Genomic DNA, 24,090 nt, shown 5'->3' with positions numbered 1-24,090 from the left:
TCTTTCCATCCCTCCATCTCAGGTCCTGGGAACTAAATCTTATAACTCCTAAGCAAGAACAGTTCTACCAACTCACACTCCAGCCCCCTATATATCTGTTGACAGGGTATCATATAGCCCGGCTTCTGAGCCACGTGCAAACACATCTGAAATGCTGACATTATTTCACATCCAAGCTGTATGTCACTACTATATCCATCCACCTGATATACTATTTAAATCCAATAATAAAAAACATAAGAACATATGACTTTTGATGGGACAAAAATCACCTATTGTCAAAAATTTCTTATCCTAGACTATTAATGCGTTGTTGAAGTATATATTAAAATACTAGCCACTAGAAATTAAAAAAATGTCATCTAACAATGTATTAGGCAAGAGGCATTATTCTAATACAAGTGATATAACTAATGCACACCAACCCCTCAAAATTATTAAATAAACTAGATAAAAAGAAGAGTGAAAGAATGTGTTTAGCATAGTCAAGGCCTTGAATTTAATTCCCAGGAGAAAGAGAGTAGGTGGGAGAGCACAGAGAAGAAGGGAAAGATTGAGGGAGAAATAGCTAAAGCAGGAGGGTCAGACTAAGTGAGGGAGAGAGACAAGGACCATAACTATCTTGCTATGAGGAAGATTTTTAAAAATTAATTTGCTTTTGCAATGCTGAAGAACCAACCCAAGATTTTGTTAGAATGTTAGACAAATGCTCTATCACAGAGTGATATCTTTAGCCCACATTTTACTTATTTCTGGTTTTACTTCTAACTGCCTTGACTTACATTATTTTAAATATGCTTTATTTAAGATCATTTGAAAGTTAGTAAAACAAAATTCTGAAATAAATGTCTTATACCTGTTCTTACTAGTTTCTATGTCAACTTGACATAAGCTAAGGCCATCTGGGAAGAAGGAATTGTAATTGAGAAAATGCCTCCAAAGGTCTGGCCTGTACGCACACCTATAGGGCATGTTCTTGATTGATAATCGATATAGTGCAAGGCCCAGATAACTGTGGGCAGTGCCACCCCTGGGTAAGTAGACCTGGATGATATAAAAAGGAAGGCTGAGTAAGCCATTAGGAGCAAGTCAGTAAGCAGCCTCCATGACCTCTGCTTCACTTCCTGCCTCCAGGTCCCTGTCCTGACTTCCCTCCAGGATGGACTATGATATGGAAAGGTTACATGAAATAAATCCTTTCCTCCCCAAGTTGCTTTTGATCATGGTGTTTTATCTCAGCATAAAAATCCTGACAAAGATACCTCTATAACTATGGAGATGTTTTGTTTTGTGTTTCTGAGACATGGTGTCTTGTCTGCTTGGGTTTGTTTTGTACTGTTTTAGTGGAGTCTCTTATTAAAGACAAAAATAGTGTACTTTCATAGATTTCAAATTATAAATTTGTTTGGAGTTGGAAGCAAGCATATTAGGAATTCAAGGTGATTTTTAGTTAAATACAAAGCTTGAGCCACATTAGACCCTCTTCCAAAAAACAACAACAACAACAAAAAAAAAAACAGGTTAGAGAGATGGCTAAGTAAATAAAGGCATTTGTCCCCAAGCCTTACAACCTGAGATTGATGTCTGGGAACTACTTGGTGAAAGGACAAAACCAACTCTTAAAAGTTGTCCTCTGACTGCTACACTAATGTGTGGCAAGCTCCCCAAATAAGGAAAGGTAATAAAACTATAAATACTTAAAACTTTTACCATCATCTGATCACAGCTTAAAAGATGCTGAAAAAGATCCACATAGTCTTTGGATGTGGGTACTTTCCACTTGCCGGTTCTAACGTCCCCTGAAGCCCAGTGGTTATCAGACTTGGACTCAACATCCTAGAGAGGAAGACAACATCCCATTATTGATTGGTGGACATATGAAGAAGCTGCTGTCAGAACATAACGACTTAAAAGAATTTTCTAAACTAAAATAGCAACCTGCAATAAACTGAAGAAAGTAAGACAAGAGAATAAAAGAAGACTGAAAAGGTTAAGTGAGTGACTGTAGCCAATGAACATTTTTAATACACCTACCAAACCTACTACAAATCATCCCTCTTCTTATGTGATCCAGTTTCTCATTCCATTCATGTGCCTCTAACTTCTACATACTTTTATATTGTCTCCTAGATTATAAGAGAGAAAACAGTTCTTTCTTTGTAAAGATGTAGGTAATAGGAACAGGGAGATGTCTCAGTAGGTAAAGGCAATGCTATCAAGCCTGACAACCTGAGTTCAATTCCTGGAACCCACATGGTGGAAGAAGAGAACTAAATCCTAAGTGTTCCTTCTGACCTCCATAAGCATGCACACACACACACACACACACACACAAACATTGAAAGAAAAATTTTAAAGCGTATATAACAATTTTATTCCTTAGAAGCATATTCATCATCTAACAGAGGCTGGTATTACACATGAAATTTCCAAATGTAAGACATGGATGGCCTGGAAATGTGGCTTGGTTGGCAGATTGCTTGCCTAGTATGCACAAAACCCTGAGTTCAATCTCCAGCACTACATAAATGTGACATACTGGTGTACACCTGTAACCCTAACACTTATGAATTATAGGAAGGAACATTGGGAATTCAAAGTGATCCTTGGCTACATATCAAGTTCAAGGTCAGCATGGGATACTGGAGACTCTGTCTCAAGAAAGGTGATGGTGGAGGTTAAAACAAAGAAAGGTTTTTTATGTATTTACATGCTAAAACACTGTTTCTAACATCCAGTGATAATACTAGTTTTTGAAACTTTAGATTCAGAATTTACCTTTTGAAGGACCACTGGTTTAGAACATATTCTAATTAAACCTTGGTGCACTAAAAATGAAGAAAATGAAAGAATAATGAAAGAAACATTGAGAAACACAATCACTCAATAAAAACAGCAACAATTATCTTGCCTCTTAATTTCTATTTGAAATTTGTTAATATCTTTAGTTTTAAATTCTGAACTATTGAGAGTCAGAAACTAAAGTGGGTATGGTAGCATACATCTATAATCCTAGCATTTGGGAAGTAGAGGCTGGACAACTGTGGAGCTCAAGGCCAGCCCAGGCTGCATAGTGATACCCTGTCTAAAAAAATAAAATAAAATAAGAATAAATTCAGAAGCCACAGATGTTTAAAGAAAAAGGCTTCTTGGTAAAAAGCCCATTGCTCAGGCCCTGGGGAAGGTTCTACTACTGTTACTTTGTTAAATGGACACATTAAAAAACTGCCTTCTAAATAGTTATGCTTGTCTATGGCCACACCACTCTGAATCTACTACTCTATCTTGTCTAAATTATTATGCTTAGAAAAATGTCTCTCTGCAGTGGGCAACAGTTAATGCAGAGACTCAATAACCAGTCAAGGTGCTGATAATCAATGACTATTAAGTGCTCAGCCTTAAATGGGACATTTACATCATCACCACCACTACCCCAAGGCTTCGGGAACATCTTGGAAGAAGGGTGAAATGAATGCAAGGGCTAGAGGATGTGGAAGATGCTATAAAACGCTGTCCTCTAGACATGCCATGGCCACTGTATCTACAAACTCACTGCAGCTATGACTAGCTGAACAAAATCAAGCCAACAAGACTAGTCAGCATTGCAGCAGGCTGCACCAATTGGAACCAGTGGGCTATTAACAACAAAATAGAGAACATGAAGGAGGTAGTGGTAAGAAGAAACTAAGGGTTCACAGGTAGAGAGGGAGGAAGAGTTGGGGATTGTGGTGGTTTGGATGAGAATGGCACCCATAGGCTCCTTCATGTTTGAATTCTTGGTCCCAGTTAGTGGAACTGTGTGGGAGGGATTAGGAGGTGTGGCCTTGGTGGAGAAGGTATGTCAATGGGGGTTGGGCTTTGAGACTTCAAAAATCCTTTCCAGGCCCTGTGTCCCTCCCTCTCTGACTAAACTTGTGGACCAGATGTGAGCTCTGAGATACTGCTTCAGCATCATCCCTGCCTGCCTGCCTGCTGCCATAATGATCATAGACTAACTCTCTGAAAATATGAGTAAGCCCCCAATTAAATGCTCTTTTATAGGTAGCCTTGGTCATGGTGTTTCTTCACAGCAATAGAACAGTAACTAAGACAGGGGTACATATGATCAAGATTATTCACATGTTTGAAAGTGTCAAAAAAATAAATGAAAGATTCTGTTTACAGAAGAAACAACAGGTACCACTGACTCCAAATTCTAATAAAGAAAAATGAAAAGTTCTCTAAAAAGTACTAAGCACACAAAACATTAGGGAACCAGATTTCCTTTAAATATATCAAATAATGTGTTAAATGTTTAGCATTTACCACAATAAGAATGAAAATAAATGGCAAACTTACCCACAGTACTAATACAATTCCAGTGAACTGGTCCTTTTTCTGCTAAGGCTAGGAAAACTTTTATTATTGCTTTACAACACACCAACTGCATTTTGGGACTATACTGAGGAAAGCAATCTATCTGTACCACCATGAGATGTTCCAGAACTGAAGTATATGCCTCAGGAACCTACCAGAAATGAAGAACAAACTCAAAATTAGAACAGGGAATAAATAAACATAAGAAAAATATATATATACTCAAATTTATTAGAACTGAAGTAGTCACAGGTAAATGAAAACTGACTTGTAATTTTAGCTATCATACTTAACATTTATTATTGCAGCTACCAGAATAAATCATAATAAACTGTCTGAGTGGTATTTACAGCACAATTGTATCCTACATTGCAATTGGAATCCTTTAGAAAGATAGAAAAGATAGCACCTATTTCTCCTGCTCTAGACTCAAGCTTCTCATTTTATTTTTTTATTTATTTATTTTTAATTATCATTGTCCATAACTCTATTATAGGATGCCTAACATACAGAGGTGGAAAAATGGCTCAGTCAATAAAATGCATGAGGACCTGAGTTCAGAATACACATGACTCCAGCTTCTGAAACTGTGTGTTATAATCCAATATGGGATCATTCAATCAACTATGGGGATATCTGATATATCACAATATATATCAGAATAGTAAAACATTTCCAAATATCCAGATTAAAAGTTAATTTTAAAAAAAGGAAACATATAAAAAGAAAAAAAAAAAAAAACATGGGTTATGAGTCTGGAGAGAGGACTCACAAGTTTAAGAGTACTGGTGCCCTTCCAGAGAGAGGGAGATCTACTCCCAGCACCCACATGGCAGCTCACAACTGTCTGTAAGTCCAGGTCCAGGGGATCTAATGCCCCCTTCTGGCCTTTGAATACACAAGGCATGCATATGGTATTCAGACACACATGCAGTGAAACATCCATACACAAAATAAATTTTTTAACAAAATTAAGAAATGAAGAATCCAAGGTGTTTCTAGCTTGCCTATGTTATAATACATGACTTTACCACACCCAAAGTTCTGAACTTGGCATCACGCCATGAAGTGCCAATATGCATGGCCTGAAACAGTTCAAATTCAAAACTGTGTTATGAACTAAAGTCTTTTTATTTGACATGTTTTTGTTTTCCTCTTAAAGAAAAACAATGCTTAATTACAATTTTTTTTATATTTTTCTATCATTCTTCAACATGTAAGTAATAAATTACTGTATCTTTAAATGATATTGTTTTAGAATGCTTGACTTTAAAAGCTGCTGTCTGAAGCTGGAGACACATCTCAGAAGTTGGAAGTACTTGCTGCTCTTAAGACAGAGTGTTTGGTCCCCAGAGCCCACACAGTAGCTCATAGCTGTCATTCTGGTTTCAGGGATCTGGTATATTATTCTGGCCTCCCTGGACATCAGTCAGATACATAGTGCATATTCATATATGCAGGCAAAAGACTTGTATGTCTAAGAAATAAAAATAAATAAAATCTTCAAAAAAAGAAAAACAATAAAACTTCACAAGTTTCTGACTTAAGGTCCATTAAAAAAAAATCATTAAATGAATTGTGGCTTGGGATTAAGACAAAATTTCCAGGTCTGAAATGGCCCTAAACATACTTCTGCTATTTTAGGCTACACAATTATGCCAAGATACATTCTCAGCATTGGTGGTTGTAGAATCATTTATCAACTCTGAATAATACTGAAGGTACTGTACACCCTATAGCAACAAATAGTCAACCAGGATGTAAATGTTTATGTAAAAATAAACAAAGCACTCCACCTCATTAATATGTAAATTTGTTTTCATCTTTAATAAATGATAAAATTAAATAGAAACCAAAGAATTGCTTTAGGATAAATTTAGTTACACTTTATTATCAGAAAGTGTTTGATTTTTAGAACTATTTAATATACCCAGGATTGCAGCAAAATTTCCCTCATAAAAAGGATTCATGAGTGGAAAACAGTTTTAGTCATCCTGCTTTAGATAGCAACAACAAAAATCTCTTGACACAAATGCTAAATAAAATGTTGTGGGGATCACAGAGGAACCTACACTAAATAAACCAACACAGGACTCAAAATTCCTTGTTCTATTCTTCTGTAGGAGAAGGCCCAGAGAACAGCAGAGAACGTCAAGTGTCTGTCACCCCCTCTTTGCCTCCCTGACCTAGGTCATGCTACAGTTCCTGCTTGGATTTACTTTGTGCTTTATAGTTGAAATGTACCTGGCTCAGAACTGTGACATTCCAAACCAACTAAAGAATTTGAAAGCCAGGACACTCCCTAGTTCCTGGTGTCCACCAGTGCTACATTCTAAATCCACCAGTTACAATTCCTGAGAGGCCTGCCTCCTCCTTTACAGCCTCACCCAAGCTTTTGTGTGACAAACTGTGTTTGTGTGTGCAGTGTTAGAGCCAATATGGGGCCAGAGTAAGAGTAATCCTTGACACTTCCAGCAGCCTCACTTCTTACTATACCTTTCTTCCAGCTACCTGGAAGGTTCTAAGACGGTAACTATGGTGTTAGCCTGCAAACACAACTTTGATTAGTAGTTGCTTACCTGTCCTTTGAGATTTCCACTAATAAGCTGTGGATAGTTGATTAGATATAAACAATGCTGTTGCTTTCATGCTGTGGGATGGTTTTTCTGTATGCTGTGAATATGTGTTACTGCCATTGGTTAATAAAGAAGCAATTTTGGCCTATGGCAAGACAGGTTATAGCCAGGTGGGAAATCCAAGCAAAGATACAGGGAGAAGAAAGGCGGAGCCAGGGAAGATGCCAGCCCGCCCATGGAGCAAATGCCAACAGACCAGTAATGCCACAGCCATGTGGCAATACATAGGTTAATAGAAATAGGTTAATTTAAGATAAAAGAGCTAGTTAGCAATATGCCTGAGCCATAGACCAAAAAGCTTACAATTAATACAAGCCTCTGTGTTTATTTGGGACCAAATGGCTGTAGGACACAGGAAAATGTCTGGCTACAGTTTCAAGAGCTAGCAGTTACAATAAGTGCTTGTTAAATATTTGTTGCTAGAGTTTGTTGTTTCAAAAAATTAAAATTAGCATCTCCAAGCAAATTTCTGGTCAATTATTCATTTATTTTACATTGTTATCAAGGAGCTCCACAGTCAATAATTTAACAAAGAAATCGTGTGCTTTTCTAAATAAAATAACAAAGATCACTTGTGGAGATGAAATTAAGTAATTACAACCATGCTCAGTGTAACCATTTCACTTACTGTGTCAAGGTAAAGCAGAACACTTGCAATAGACTGGAGGAAACTTGGCATCTGGTAAACATGATCCTCGGTAGCTTCTGTCTGGGTGAGGAACATCTGCTTACAGCGCTGAATGAGCTCAACATACATGAAGTCGACATCTTTTGCATTTATTACCTTGCAAGGCTTTAAAGAAGGCAAAACAGAAATCTTAACAGCGTCAAAACAGAGGCACTTAAAATGTCACATTAAGATACATGATTATAAAATGCTGAATGTTAGCAAGCTGTTTACTTGTTTATCTTACTGTACATGAAATACTGTATCTTATGCTTTTCATAAAATAATGTATATTCACATCCTAAACAGTTACTTCTACACATGGTTGACCTCACTCTAGGCTCTGTATAAAAGGCAGGTCTTGCTATGCACGGGCCCTGTAAAGCTTGTCACTCCAGCAGGAGACTTCTCATATACTGCTTATTTTGTCTCTGGATTAGTTAGAGCTGCAAACAGAAACAAATGGAGATGAGGAATAAAAAACAGAAAATGGAGAGGAGGAAGAAGGAAAACAAGAATAAGAAGGAAGATGCTGACGGATAAAACTGTTAAGAAAAGTGACAGGAAACTACTTTTCTTAAAAGCAAATTATCACAAAAATCCACTAAGAAATAACTGAAGTTATTCATAGTATCTTCTTTGAGGTGGTGGGGGTGGGTGGGTGGATAAGGCCTATCGTAGCTTTGAATTTAGTATGTAACCCAGGCTATCCTCAATCTGTAGCAATTCCTGAAGCCTGGATTATAGGTAGGAATCCAGCTAGTCTTTAAATACATCATTCTGTCCTAAGAGCATCTGTCTAAAACTTTAAGTGAAAATAACTATAGTTTTACTGTATTATCAAGGGGCTGCAGAGTACAAAATGAAAATATAATGCTTTTAGCAGTCAGATCTGAATTTATGTGGGGTTTTGCTGGTTTGTGTGGCAGTGTTTGTACTTCTTGTTTGTTAACCATCTCCTAAGAGTGTTTAGATGGCCTAGGCTGACTTAGAGCTTTATGTATCCAGGCTAGCCACAAACTCTTAATTCTCCTGCCTATTTCCTGCACTGGGATTATGAGCATTTACCAACTCTAGATAAGATTTATGTCTTTTTTCTATCAATTCAGGGTAGCTTTTGACAAGTTAGCTGACTTTTCTTGGTCTTGGTTTTTTTCTTGTAGAAAACAGACTAATAACTCACTTGTCATTGAGCTATGGGGCTCTGAGATAATGCGTGTATTATAGTACATAGTAAACAGAAAACGGAACTGTTAGTAGAACAAGTACAAATAACACCAACACAAGCACAGCACGCTATTAAAAATGAAGTGTTCTATTCCTGTAAATAATAAAACAAAAAACATAAAATACAGTAAACTAATGAATCATACTCCCGCAAATAGTCCATATCCACGAATAGCAATGGATAACTCCTTGTTGTTTGAATCTGCATTTCTGATGATTCCATAAAACTGTTCCATAAAGTACTGCAGCTGACTCTTGTGCAATTCTGCATCTTCTGCCACAGTAAATGAAATCTGTAATTTTATGACATTTGTTCTTTAGAATCATTTAATAGCCAAAGGACTTAAACAAATATGACTATTAATATACTACTCTAGTTACATTTATTGCTTTTACTCAGAACCCTCTGCTTCAGTGTTCTTAGTTAATATCAGTTCAGAAAAGACAGTTTCTTAACTAAGGCTACATTACATGGGGTGTATTTTTCCAAAGGATTAAGAGACCAAGGGAAAGGAGGAGATGATCAGAAAAGGGCATTTCACATTTAAATTTTTTCTTAGTCACATTTACTTATTTGTTTGTGAGTACACATACTACAGAGTGTGTGCGTGTGCGTGTGCGTGTGCGTGTGCGTGTGTGTGTGTAGGTAGGTAGAAAGACAAACTACGGAAGTCCTACCACGTGGGTCCCAGTTATTGAACTGAAGAAATCATCAGGCTTAGTAGCAAGTGTCTTTACCCACTAAGCCATCAACTGCATTTCAGGTATTTTTAAGAAACAGCTACAAGAGATACTAAAACTAAGTGCAGAAAGAGAAAAGTACTTGAGACGATATCACTGCTGTCTTAGTCAGGGCTTCTACTACTGTGATAAACATCATGACCAAAAACAATTTAGGGAAGAAAGGGTTTATTTCAGTTTACACTTTCACATCACAGTTCATCACTGAGGGAAGTCAAGACAGAAACTCAAATGGAACAGTAACCTGGAGGCAGGAAGTGAAGCAGAGGCCATGGTAGAGTGCTGCTTCCTGGCTGGCTTCACCTGGCTTGCTCTGTTTGTTTTCTTATACACTCCAGGACCACCTGGCCAAGGGTGGCACTGCCCACAATGAGCTGAGCTTTCCTACATCAGAAGAAAATGCTCAACAGACTTGCCCATGGGCCAAACTTATAGAGGCATTTTCTCTATTACTATTCCTTCTTCCCAGATGACCCTAGTTTGTGTCAAGTTGACATAAAAACTAAGCAGCACAATTATGTAACACAAACAGGAAACAACAGCCTATGTTCAAGAACATGAGAGTTCAAATCAGCATTCCCACTTTTAGCACAAATTTAAGAAACAATCTAGGTAATTACCAAAGGCATATTGGGAAAAATCCACTTCTTCCATTACTAACTAACCAATATGCTCCCTAAAGGTTCCCAAAGCCATTATATCTGATATGGAATTATCATACAGACTGCTTGAAAAACTTTTCTTCCACAAAGCATGTCATGAACATGTTTCCCAAGTAAATCATTAAGCCAACCGTAGTGGCTCACACTGTCATCCTAGCACTTGGGGGCTGACCTGGTGGGACTGCAGAGAGTTCAAGGCCTAGATTATACACTGAGTTTCAGATAATCCTGGGCTAAAGAAGAAAAAGCTTATTGCAAAAACAAAATAACAACAACCAAAAAAGAATTAGATAATATCATCTTAATTACTGAAAAGATTTTCATCTTATCATAAAATATTGAATCACTTAAATTCACATGAATTTAGCATTGGATTCTGTCCTTTTCATGTACTTTTATCCAATTATTTCCTACTCATAACAGCAAAGAAATTAAAAATAATTATCCCATAAGATAAAGGACAATTTATAACATTATGGTTCATAATGACACATTATGCTACTATTAAAAGTTAGTCATGTCAGTCAATGTTGGAGAGGATGTGGAGCAAAGGGAACACTCCTCCACTGTTGGTGGGAATATAAACTTATACAACCACTGTGGAAATCAGTATGGCGGTTTCTCAGAAAATTGGGAATCGATCTACCTCAAGACCCAGCCATACCACTCTTGGGCATATACCCAAGGAATGCTGAATCATACCACAAAGTTACATGCTCAACTATGTTCATGGCAGCACTATTTGTAATAGCCAGAACCTGGAAACAACCTAGATGCCCGTCAACTGAAGAATGGATAAAGAAAATGTGGTACATATACACAATGGAGTACTACTCAGCAGAGAAAAACAATGACAGCATGAAATTTGCAGGCAAATGGATGGAACTAGAAAATAACATCCTGAGTGAGGTAACCCAAACCCAGAAGAACAAACATGGTATGTACCCACTCATAAGTGGACTCTAGATATAAAGCAAAGAACAATAGGACTGCAACCCACAGAAACAAGGAGGCTATATATATATATATAGCATGGGGGACCCTAGGATGACTGTGGCTTACAAAAAGTTTTGGTTTTACTCAATTACTGGGCAAGCCTCAATCAAACACTTCACTATTAGGATAAGAATTTATACTGTATCAAGCTGCTAACAGATAAATAAACAAACAAACAAACAAACGGGGGGGGGGGGATAACAACCAATTCAACCTAAAAAAAAAAAAATTAGTCATGTAAGTCTCCAAACATCCAATGCTGTGGAAAAACCTTGAAGCTACAAAAATTACAAATAATATTTCTTTATGAAAGCTATCAGGGGGGAAAAGGGAAGAGAGAAAAAGAAAATGGTCACCAAAATGTGAAATGATTATTTTCTTGGTTGTAGGATATCAGTTTTGAACAGTCTTCCCTGTATTTTTGTTGGTAAGCTGGTTGTTTGTTTTGTTTTGGGTAGCTCAGGCTGACTAGACTCCAACAATCCTCTTCCCTGGGCTGGGATGACAAGCATGAACCACAACACCTAGCCTTCTTTGTGTACACACGTACACACATACATATACATACACACACACACACACACACACACACACACACACACACACACACATACACGCACACAAAATGTTCTCATATATATACATATTTAAACTTACATGCAATGTTTTCTTATAAGAACTTTATATGAACTGAGTGAAAAACAGAAAAATTTCTTTCCCATAGGGTAATACTTATATTTAAAATTACATAAATTTTACATATCATATCTAAAATAATAATGGAAAAGAAGAAAAGCTGGCAGACATCAATTACCTAGCTTCAAGAAATGAAAGACTCATAGAGCAAATTAGAGCCCAGAAAGAATCACAAACATAAGTAATTTTTGACAAAGGTTAAAAGGACAGGGAAACAAAAAACAAAAACAAAAAAAGGATGTTTTCAAGTGGTGCTGGAACCAACAAATGAGAGTGGATTAAGCAATATCACTCTTACTTATCCCATGTACAAGTGAATCAAAATGGATTACAGACTCAAATATAAGGGCAAAAATTATAAACTGTAAAATATCCTACAGAAGAAAATCATAGGGCATCAAAAGGAGAAGGCAGAGCCAGGTGGTGGTGTTACACACCTTTAATCCTAGCACTTAGATGGCAGAGGCAGGGGATCTCTGCGTTCAAAGCCAGCCTGGTATACAAAGTGAGTTCAAGACAGCCAGGGATACACAGAGAAATCCCTGTCTCAAAAAACAAAAAGCAGCTGGGCAGTGGTGGTGTAAGCCTTTAATCCCAGCAGGCGGATCTCTGTGAGTTCGAGGCCAGCATGGTCTACAGAACGAAATCCCGGACAGGAACCAAAAATACACAGAGAAACTCAATCTCAAAAAAACATAAATAAATAAATAGATAGATAAATAAATAAAGCAAAAAACAAAAAGAAGGCGGTTTAAAATTGCTAAATTGGACATCCATCTTCAAAAAAAACTTCTACTCAGAGATGTGCTGTTAAAACAATTAAAAAAGCAAGTAACAGAGGAAAAAGGTTTTTATCCAGAATGTGTTGAAAATGTGGAGGGGCCCCAAAATAGCTTGACCACACAGCTGCCATGAAAGGCTTAGGGGCCTAGACTAGACACAGCTTGTGACAGGCTTACTGGCAGGCAACACCTAGATCCAGGAAAAGCCTTAAGCTGATACCACCTAGGGATCCACCCAGGGGTGAGGAAGTACCTGACATCCCAAACCTTCGAACCATTAGATAAGGTGGCCAGATGTCCTTGAGTCTAGCACACACCTATTTTTTTGTTTTACAGATACCCCTAGACAATTGTCAACCAATCAGGGGCCTGGACCCTGGAAATCCCTCACCTCAACCTCTGCTATGACAAAAACTCTGCCCCACCTGAGCTCGGGGCTCTCTGCTCTCACTGCTGTGTCAGACAGACAGAGGGACCAAGCTCCAGAGCTTGAAATAAAGGCTCTTTGCTTTTACATGTGGGATTCAGTCTTCATGGTGGTCTTTTGAGGGTCCCTGTGATCTAGGCATAACAGAAAACTCTTAAAACTCATAAACAAAAGCTAGGTGTGGCGGCATACACCTTTAATCCCAGTACTAAGGAAACAGAGGAAGGATGGATCTCTGTGCCTTTGGCAAAGCCCAGCATAGTCCACACAGTGTGTTCAGGACAGCTAGGGAAATATAGTGAAAGCTTATCTCAACACAAAACAAACAACAACAAACCCTAATAAACAAAGACATACAATGAAATTTTAATATGAATAAAATATGGGAACAAATACTTGACAAAACCAGGTTTAAGTATGGCTAGTGACCAGTTAAGCTGCCAAATTAAAACCACAATAAAATAATATAACCACGTCTGGCTGAACACATAGGGGAATTAGGACTCCTGTGCATTATTTCTGGCAAGATAAAATGGTGCAACCACTTGGAAAAGTCTGACATTGACCTACAAAGCTTAACACATCACTGTAATGTGACCAGAGTTTTGACTTTGACCTTTCACTCAAGAGAAATGTTAACATAGACCCAAAGGCCTTGGCATCCTACTCCTCAGATACTTGTTCAACCATGTTAGCTGTCTCTCCAGTCACAGTAGCTAGAGAATGGAAACAATCTAAATGTCCTCAATTGATCAATGGAGAATGATAATGTAGTTCATATACATATTATCATTCTATTCAACTGTAAAGAAACACGAAATTTGTAGTACAATGGATAGTGAGAGACCCAGGCCACAGCAGAATTGCAGGCATAGCAAAGAGGCCTGAGCAGGAAGTACCCCCACTACTGACCTCCTGACTGCCTCTGACCTTTTGCACCCAACAGGAAAGGCCCAAGCAGAGGCAAGGACTGCCTCTGACCTTTTGCACTAGCTAACACCCCAACCCATAAGGATAGGCCAATCAGAAGCTGTAAACACCTCTCCCTCCCCCCCATATAGGGAGGGGCCTATCAGGCGCCAAGAACACCTCACCCCACGAGGGAGAGCCAATCAAAAGTGGACAAACATATCCAGATGCTGAGGATACAATGTTATAATTCCCTAGACTCAAGACACCCAATCAGCTCAGCCCAGGTACTCTGGGTTTGAGCCAATCCCAGGTCTGTAACTAGGCGGTCCTGGAATTCCCCAAACCCCACCCTCTTGTCTGGCCACTATAAAAACCCTCCCCCTGTGCTGCTCTCTCTCCTGCTCTGCTGCTCTGTCAGTTAGACAGAGGGGCCAAAATTAACTCATATTAAAGATCCTTTGTTTTTGTTTTGGATTCGGTCTCTTGGTGACCTTCTGGCGATCCGCACTTTGGGCACAAAATATAAAACCAGAAAATACTACACTAATAAAAAAGCAAAAAACAGAAAGACAAATGCTTCATGTTTTCTCTTATTTGTGGCTTTTAGTTCAGAATCTTTAAATTTGAGGATATAACCTGGATACTACTGTATCTATAACCACAGACACCAAGACAGTAAAGAGGACTAGGGATGAGATATGGGGCTCTACAGAGGGGATAATAGAACACATATGCTGTGAAGGGTGAAATGGGGGGGAGTATAACGAGAAGAAAGGAGGGCAATATAGAGGAAGAAGAATACATGACACTACAGACATTGGAAAAGCCACAGGGAAACATTATTTTATGTTTATTTAAAATTAAATATTATACCCACACACAATTTAAATGAAGTTTTCCACTTAGGCTGACAATGCTCTCCCCAAAAGCCATAAACTAATAGAAATCCCAGTGCTAGGCATGGAAACCCTTGTTTCTAGATGTTGGTCAGAGGAGCCAAGAGCCCCAAAAGCAATTATAGGCTGTTGCTGATGCCCTTTGTTCCCTCTCAGAAAATGAAGGTAAAGCTCCTACTGCTGAAATCACTGCATTCTTCAGACACAGGATTTGGAGGAATAAAGCTGGATCTAAGCTGGAAGCCTCCTTGCTTAGGACCAGCTCTCATAGTATGAGAAGGAGCTACACAGGCTTCCAAAAGGGAGAAAAGCAATCAACAGTCCTGCCCAGCTGCAATGCCAGGAACCAAAACAATAACCAGAACAGCAAGATATACCTAAGGGTGCAATACTGGAACTTATATGTGGGGATGAACACCAACTATCTAATTAGACTTGAGGCCTTCCTGCTCAGAAGGAGGGAATGTATGCCTGGTCCTGTACACCAGCCCACTACCAGTAATGGTGAGGTCACAGACCCTAGAGAAGCTACTACTGCAACTTTCCTAACCCAGTATAACTTATAATGCATTCTAAATATTTATCCTTCACCCACAGGTAGCTCTCTGCACCTACTAACCTCTAAGAATGTCTTTCTACAGCAGATGAAGATCATCACAGAAAGCTAAAACTGGTCAACATGCAGAGAACAACTGACCATGGGGAGTCAGCCTCTAGCGACACTTTTCCAGCACAGCTCCTTCACCTAAGGTTCAGGAACATCATGAAAGATGGAGCATGAAGATTTTAAGAGGCAGAGGACCAGGACATCTGCTGGGAGACAGTGTCTTCTGTGTATGACAGGAAACGGTACAATTGACACTGCAGCAATATGGCTGCCTAAGATCTGAAGATGACAACATCAGCTGACATGCCAAAATGGACAGGGTGAAATTTCACAAGGCTTTAACTCTGGACAAAGAAAAGCAATGCCTTCTGAGAAACAAAACCAGTTTTCTTCAGGGATGAGTTCCCTGTTAGGTTATCCAATCCCAAGTTGTCAGCCCTAAGTACATATACGTGCACACACCACTGAACAGGCTCTAAAGTGTTATACGCTTACTCAAACACACACATGTATATATGGATAACAATAATAATTAAAGAACAGGTCTTGAGAGGGAATGGGATGACATGGTAGAGGAATTAAAAGAGGAAGGGAGCAAATTGGAAATGATGTAAATAAAGAAATAATGCATGAAACACTCAAACTAATTTTTTTTTTGGTTTTTTTTTTTTGTTGTTGTTTTTTGTTTTTTGTTTTTCGAGACAGTGTTTCTCTGTGTAGCTTTGCGCCTTTCCTGGAACTCACTTTGGAGACCAGGCTGGCCTCGAACTCACAGAGATCCGCCTGCCTCTGCCTCCCAAGTGCTGGGATTAAAGGCGTGCACCACCACCACCCGGCTCAAACTAATTTTTAAACTAAATTTCTTTTTAAAAAGAAGAAAGGCCGGGTGGTGGTGGCGCACGCCTTTAATCCCAGCACTCGGGAGGCAGAGCCAAGTGGATCTCTGTGAGTTCGAGGCCAGCCTGGACTACCAAGTGAGCTCCAGGAAAGGCGCAAAGCTACGTAGAGAAACCCTGTCTCGAAAAACCAAAAAAAAAAAAAAGAAGAAAGAAGGTGCTAGAGAGATTAAGCAGTTAAGAATACATGTTGCCTTCAAAAAGGAGCTAGGTTTGGTTCCCAGGGCCCACAAAGTGGCTCACAATGGTAGCTTACAATCACCTGTAACTCCAGTTCCAGGGGATCCAATACATTATTCTGACCTCAGTGGGCACCCGGCACACAAGAGGTACACATACATACATGCTGGCTAAAGACTCAGACACATAATAAATAGGGCCAGCTGTGGTAGTACACGTCTTTAATCCCAGCACTTGGGAGGCAGAGGTAGGTGGATCTCTGAATTCGAGGCCAGCCTGGTCTACAGAGTGAGTTCCAGGACAGCCAGGGCTACATAGAGAGACCCTGTCTCAAAACACCAAATGAACAAAAAAAATAACTAAATCTTAAAAGAAAAAGTTGGGAGGGATGGACTGGAATATAAGGCACAGAAGTTCCCTGAGCTTAGCCAGACCTAAAGAACAACAGTACTTTCTCTTTCCCTCCCCGCCCCCCCCACACATATCAGAGTGTGAATCTCAAGCCAACACTATTTGCACTTCATTTCACACAGGTTTTAAAGGACAAGCTTGTGAAGTTAACTACTACTTATCTTTTTTTTTTTTTTTTTTTTTAACAGTTTATGTAGCCCTGGCCATCCTGGAACTTGCTATGTAGACCAGGCTGGCCTCAAACTCAGATCCACCTGCCTCTGCCTCCTGAGTACTGGGATTAAAGTCATATGCCACTACTCCCAACCCTACTTATCCATTTTTAACAGTGCTCCAAGCAAAACTTTTGTTATACCTCTCGGTATTTCCCATCAGAGCCAATGTACCTGCTTCCTCAGCACCTAGTCAAGATGCCCTACAGAGTTTTGATCAAGTCTGAGATCATCCAAGCTCTTTTGTAGGTCTAGCTAGCACTGCTGGCAGATCAACAGCAAAGCTTTCTGCTGTAAATGCTATAGGAACTAATGGATCACTTTATCATTATTTTTAAACGCATATGCACAAGATTAGAATTTAGTTCTTTTGTGGAAGCTTTAATGAAAGTTGAATCTGAAGTACCTGTTTCAGGAAAGATTCCAGGGCTGAATGTGCAGCTTTTTTTAATTCCACATTTGTATGGTTGCACCACTTTGACAGTACTTCAAATAAAGTGATATAGTTGTCCAGAAGGCAGGTAGTAAATTGAGATGCATGTAGGGTAAGCAATCGTAGTCCAGCTGCAAATCGAAAAACCATTCCATTTAAAACAGGTCAACAAAAGCCAGAAAGGAGAGTTAAGAAAGCTTCCTGTATGTGCTAAAACCATGCTCAAGAAGATTTTGTATAGCCAGGCATAGTGGTGCACACCTTTAAGTACCAAGAGGCAGGGGGATCTCTGTGAGTCTGAGGCCAGCCTAGTCTACATAGTAAGTTCTAGGATAGGCAGCCCTACGTAGAGAGACCCTGCCTCAAAACAAACAAAAAAGATACAGTAGATTACCCTAGAATAATCTGGTGATCTCACAGTGTTCTCTAAAGTTCTCAAATCTCTACAGCAACTTAGGCCCATGACCTGGCACCAAACAAGAGTCAGAAACAGGATCTGGATTCATTAGTTCACAGCAAAATCAAGCTGCCTATGGGCTGAGGATGCAGCTCAGTTGATAGAGTGCTTGCTTAGCATACATAAGGCCCTGGGTTTGGTGGCTAGCATAGCATAAACAAGGTACGGTACATATGCCTGTAATCTCAGCACTAGGAAAGTGGAAGTTGTCAGCTGTATAGTGAGGTTAAAGATCACCCCAGGCAACATGAAACCAAGTAATCAAATAGCTTGAATCTCCTGAATAATAGTCTTATATATATTTTTAATATTCAAAATTCTTTTCTATATGGATTTAAAACATTTTGATCACTGACTAATTACACTAACAATAAAAACATATTCTTTTTAAAAATTTATTTTTGCATTTGTGTGTGTACACCTGCACAAGTAGGAAGGACAATTTGCAGGAGTCAGCACCTCTCTGTCACTGCATGAGTCCTGGGGATAGAACTCAGTTCATCAAGCTTGGGGTCAAGTACCTCTAATCACTGAGCCATCTTGCCAGCCCCTAACAAATATATATGTAGGTATACATGTATCTATAACATATATACATATACATATCTGTGTTTAAATCATGTAGCATGAATGTGATCCCAGTTAAGAGTTTATTGCTTAAATTAGTCTCTTAAATTAATGAAGTCTTAAAGATTCATCATAGTTACATATGAAACATCACAGATGCTTTTGTATTTGCCTTCACTCTAGCTTAAATAAAACCTTACTCAAGATTCTAACTTAAGTAATTTAACTGTTACTTTCTTAAACAAAGAATCTTACCCAACGGCACAGCGTATCGCTTCATCTCGATCTATTGCAGAAAAAAAAAAAAAAATCATTGCTTGAAAATTACAAGTCCCAACTGTGAAAGACTTAGAGTAATATTAATACTACCTGGGGACAGATTGCTTTTAATGCAAAACCAAAGATCTCCCTTGAAGTCTGGGGATCTGAGGGAATAACAATAAAAGAAGGCTGTTAAAACATTGTAACACTATTTATATTCTTTATCAAAAACTTGCAAGTGGCAGCTTTTCTTTTTTTTTTTGGTTTTTCGAGACAGGGTTTCTCTTTGTAGCTTTGTGCCTTTCCTGGAGCTCACTTGGTAGCCCAGGCTGGCCTCGAACTCACAGAGATCCGCCTGCCTCTGCCTCCCGAGTGCTGGGATTAAAGGCGTGCGCCACCAACGCCCGGCTAAGTGGCAGCTTTTCTTAAGACAGATTGATATTTCCAGTAGCTACACAAATCTATGATTTCAGAGTAATTTCTCAACATCATTTGACTGAGCTAGTTCCAAGTTGTTATAGCTTCTGGGGAAAGCCAAAAGAAATTCTAAAATAACAAATGTGTGAGCTGGGCGGTGGTGGCGCACACCTTTAATCCCAGCACTCGAGAGGCAGAGCCAGGCAAATCTCTGTGAGTTCAAGGCCAGCCTGGTCTACAGACGTGTGAGCTCAGGATCTAAACCATCATCCATGTTATATAATCTCTCAGAGCTTATATAGGAGTCGTCTGAAGCACCGCCCCTAGTAGGCAGCAGGTAACAGCTAGGTACCTGCCCCCACCCGTGGCATGGTCAAGACGGGGACCCCTTAAAACCAGAAATTTGTATGTGCTCGATCTCTCTTGGCTACCTCGTGATCCTGGATGCTGGACCACAGACCAAGTCAGAGTTCTCCAGAGAACCTCGTTGAACTGCGCCTCACCTCTCCTGGATCCCTTAACTGACCCCTTTGCTTGCTGTAAGTTTACCCAAAATCAACCTCTTTTGACTGTCAGATAAATTATGTGGAATTGCCTCATTAATTTCTTCTATAGAGCTTCAGCTTTCTCATCTACAAAAGAGGCAGATTATGGCTTCTTTGAAGACTGGAAGATTAAAAGAAGTGATTCATTCAAGGTCAAATACACTTCCCTTTCCCCCAGTGCTTTCAGGCATTTATTTTATACACAATATCTGCTGTGGTGATTTGAATGAGAGTGGCCCCATGTGCTCATATGTTTGAATGCTTGGTCCTCAGGTAGTGGAACTATTTGGGAAAGATTAGGAGGTATGACCTTGTTGGAGGATGTGTGTCGCTGGGAGTGAGCTTTAAGGTTTCAAAACTCATGCCAGGGCAGGTGTGTCTCTTTCTGTTCTCTTTTTGCCTACTGCCTGGGAATCATGATGTAAAAACCTTAGCTACTGCTCAAACACTATGCCTGGCTTTTTGCCATGATAATCATAAACTAACCCTCTAAAACTGTAACCAGGCCACCAATTAAATGCTGTCTTCTATAAGAGTTACCATGGTCTCCTCACAGCAATCAAATACTAAGACACCTGACAAATAATGGGAATTACAAATGTGAATAAAACATTACCTTGGACATTCATAATTTTTTTCCTAAAGAAGAATGCAGAATATGTATATAACCATAATGTAAGGGTTTTCTCCTAGGAAGGCTGACACCACAATTACCTATGTTACCTATCACATTATTTATCACAGCTGTACAAAAGACATGGTTTATTCCTGACTGGTTTCTTTGACCTTCTAGCAGTGACTTTTATACCTCAGAAAACTATTGGCTTTGATAGCAGGGACTTACCTATTAGGAGACAGACATGATAAGAGCTTGAGCGAGAATTATGTCAGAGAGGCCTTATAGTGATACAGATAGCATCACATTTTTTAGCATATGTCCTAAAAGACTTTTTAAATGCCAACTTTGGAATACAAAACCAAAAAAGTTTGACTTTACATTCAAGAAAAGAATTACAAGCTGGGCGGTGGTGGCACATGCCTTTAATCCCATCACTCAGGAGACCGAGGCAGGTAGATCTCTGAGTTCCAGGCCAGCCTGGTCTACAGAGCTAGTTCTAGGACAGCCAAGACCACACAAAGAAACCCTATCTTAAAAAATAAACAAACAAATCAAAAAGAAAGAAAGAAAGAAGGGAGGGAGGGTGAGAGGGTGGGCAGACAGAGAGAGAGAGAGACAATAACAGCATCTGAACTATCTGAACTGGGATTGAAGGAGGCTATTACCTAAAATAAAGGCCATTTATATAAAAGTAACTGGAATACTGGGAATAAGAGTGGACAGGGGAGTGAAGGGGGTGGCTCAGTGGTTAAGAACACTGACAGCATTTCCAGAGGACCAGGGTTCAATTCCCAGTACCCACATCATGCCTCAAAATTGTAACTCCAGTTCCAGGGGACCTGACACCCTCTCACAGACATATATGCAGTCAAAACATCAATAAACATAAAATAAAAATAAGTTATTTACAGAAGAAGAAGGAAGAGGAGGAGAGTGCACAGTGAGAGAAGAGGAGAGAGACACAGATGAGAGAAGGGGAAGAATCAACCAACATAAAATGTGTGGAAATTTATAAACACCACCTGCGGTCATAAAAGCAGCAGGTACTCCCCAGTGTCGAGGGGTCTGGACAGCCACCATCCAGGGAACAAGGGAGGTCTGGCCCTGGCCTTGCAGCTTCCTCTTACTGTCTCCTCACACACACCCTCCTGTCTCAGGTGGACAACCTTCTATACAAACTTCCTCTTATCTATTTTTAATGTGGTAAAAATTTGCATAATATTCATCCTCTTAAAAATGTGTAAAGATACAATGTAGTAGCATTAAATATTTTCCCTCTGTTGTGTAACATCACATTTTTTACCTAAAACATTTTCATCCCCCACAACAGAGAGGCTGCACTCACTGTAAACCAGCCCCTGCCCCTCCTCAGCCCCTGGAAACTCCTGCTTTCTGTCCTGCACTTTCCTACTCCACATATCTCATTAAGTGGAGCTATGTATTGTGTTTTGTTATTTGACTGGCTATTTCACTTAGGCTATCATTACTGTCTAGGTTATAACATAAATCAGAATCTGTCCTTGTTTTTGAGACAAGGTCTTACTACTAGAAAGAAAAGGAAACAGGTCTGGCAATACCTTCTTCCACGGACTTGGTGAAGTTGCACAGAAGCGAAGACAGCCCTTTGAGACAGCCAGCTAGAACAGGAAACTTCGGTTCTCTGACTGCTGATGTCATCTAAAAGGAATTGTTTAGGAAGACATTACAAAATGAAATAAATAAACAAATAAAATAACCAAGACTATGGAGGTACACTGTCATAAGGCATATTATACCTGGGTCTTAAGTTCTCCCAGAAAAGCCCGGAACAGGTTTTCTGAATGATTTATCATTTCACTAGGATGAACTTCGCCTAATACTCCCAGGAGCTCATAGACTTTTTCTAAAACTGAAAAATAAATTCAGATAAATGAAACCCTTAAACAACATTTAAATAAGTAAAAGTAACATAAATGTATGAATAAGAAAATAAGAGGATGTTTAATTCAAAATGATTTGAGGGCTAGCCAGACAGCTCTGTGAGTAAGGGCACTTGCTGCCAAGCCTGACCCCTGAGTTCGAGTCCCTGAACCCACATGGTAGAAGGAAAGAACTGACTTCCCTCAACTGTACTCTGCATCTTCAAACATGCACCTGCACATACAGAAAAAAAAACATTTAAAAAATTTTAAAAGTAATTTTATAGTAAATTTTTTCCCAAGTTTTATCTAATTCTTTCTATAAACTAAATTATACTTGATGTGCTTTCTATTTTAAGGAATCCCTTTGTTTGCTTCCATTATGTTATTCTTTCAGCAAAAGACCTTCATAGAGGAAATTAATGGTTAGTTAATATTAATTTGCTAAAATATTTGAAAATAACATCTCACCTGTATCATATATTTTTGTTTTTGATGCAAGTTCTCCATAGAATTTGTTAAATAATTCTCCAATCTTAAATTCGTCCATGAGTCTAGAACTTCTCAGTATCTTAAGTAACTAAAAGAACACAAATTAGCATTTTCTAAAGAGAAAAATTAACAAAAGACATCCTCTACTTCAACAAAGCTTTGGTTCGGAATCCTGGCCTCCAGCTGATTTGTTCTGGTCTCTCTGGCTGATTTGTTCTGGTCTCTCCGGAATGACACCTGCTCTGAGATCTGGGAACCCGGGGCTTGAGTGATCAGCAGGAGAACACAGGGGAAAGACAGTCTAAACTTAGTTTTAACTTCCCCAGAGAAGAATAACATGGCTAGAACTCCTACTTCAGAGGCAATCAAGTCCAAAGTCATTGTGAACCAGCAATGCAAGGCACAGACTAAAAGTGAAAGCGCTCACTGCTAGGATTCCAGAACAGCCCACATGGAACAAAGAGGTGCCCTTTGGGCACGCCTAATAGCAAGAGATCTGACCAGAGGCAGGAAAGGTGACAAATGGAAGAGCCATAAATCCTTAGCTAATTTTCTCTTTACTTCCCTTACAACTTCAAATTCTACTCTTATTACTCTGGTAAATAACAAAACATCATTGCGCTATCAGATGGTGGCTACAGAATCTACACGTCATTTATATAATCACAACTCAATCCTCCCCTAAACAAAACTCAAATTTCCAGTTTTATGTTACATACTTAACACAAAAACATATTACTTAGAAATATAAAATTACCTTAATCAGAAGGTCCAGGGCTGAAATTTTACACTTAGCCGTTCTATCTTTTGTATAAACACTGGTACAAGTATTCTAGGATTTAAAAGGAAATATATCATTCAAAAGGAGACAAATATCACCAATATAACTTAAGAACAAAGACTTAATAGGTAAAACTCTATCTATAGGAGAATATCAATGTGTAACATAATAAAATTTATAAATTAACCATTAAAAGCATAATACAATATATAAATGTACAGATTAAAAATTACTGAAAACTAGGCTCAGCAGTTGTGGTGCATGTCTTTAATCCCAGCACTCGAGAGTTTGAGGACAGCCTGGTCTACATAGTGAG

At 39.0% G+C, this 24,090-nt stretch overlaps 1 protein-coding gene across 2 annotated transcripts in view; it reads right to left on the bottom strand.

Moving 5' to 3' along the window:
* Positions 1-24,090, bottom strand: part of Prkdc (protein kinase, DNA-activated, catalytic subunit) — a 234,571-nt gene that overhangs the window by 205,837 nt on the left and 4,644 nt on the right. Inside the window, exons 4-15 of one of the 2 annotated variants that reach the window (XM_006997186.4) lie at positions 23,751-23,825; positions 22,973-23,081; positions 22,379-22,491; positions 22,181-22,280; positions 19,131-19,186; positions 19,017-19,047; positions 17,711-17,868; positions 9,033-9,179; positions 7,621-7,785; positions 4,339-4,507; positions 2,779-2,828; positions 1,711-1,836 (exon numbers count right to left, since the gene is read on the bottom strand). In XM_006997186.4, the coding sequence (XP_006997248.1) occupies positions 1,711-1,836; positions 2,779-2,828; positions 4,339-4,507; positions 7,621-7,785; positions 9,033-9,179; positions 17,711-17,868; positions 19,017-19,047; positions 19,131-19,186; positions 22,181-22,280; positions 22,379-22,491; positions 22,973-23,081; positions 23,751-23,825 (1,299 nt within the window). The remainder of the gene's footprint in view (positions 1-1,710; positions 1,837-2,778; positions 2,829-4,338; positions 4,508-7,620; positions 7,786-9,032; positions 9,180-17,710; positions 17,869-19,016; positions 19,048-19,130; positions 19,187-22,180; positions 22,281-22,378; positions 22,492-22,972; positions 23,082-23,750; positions 23,826-24,090) is intronic. The other variant, XM_076548362.1, reaches the window with a different exon arrangement.

The sequence above is a fragment of the Peromyscus maniculatus genome, chromosome 12 (assembly GCF_049852395.1).
Source record: "Peromyscus maniculatus bairdii isolate BWxNUB_F1_BW_parent chromosome 12, HU_Pman_BW_mat_3.1, whole genome shotgun sequence".
NCBI lineage: Eukaryota > Metazoa > Chordata > Mammalia > Rodentia > Cricetidae > Peromyscus > Peromyscus maniculatus.
This window is presented reverse-complemented; position numbering and strand designations above follow the sequence as displayed.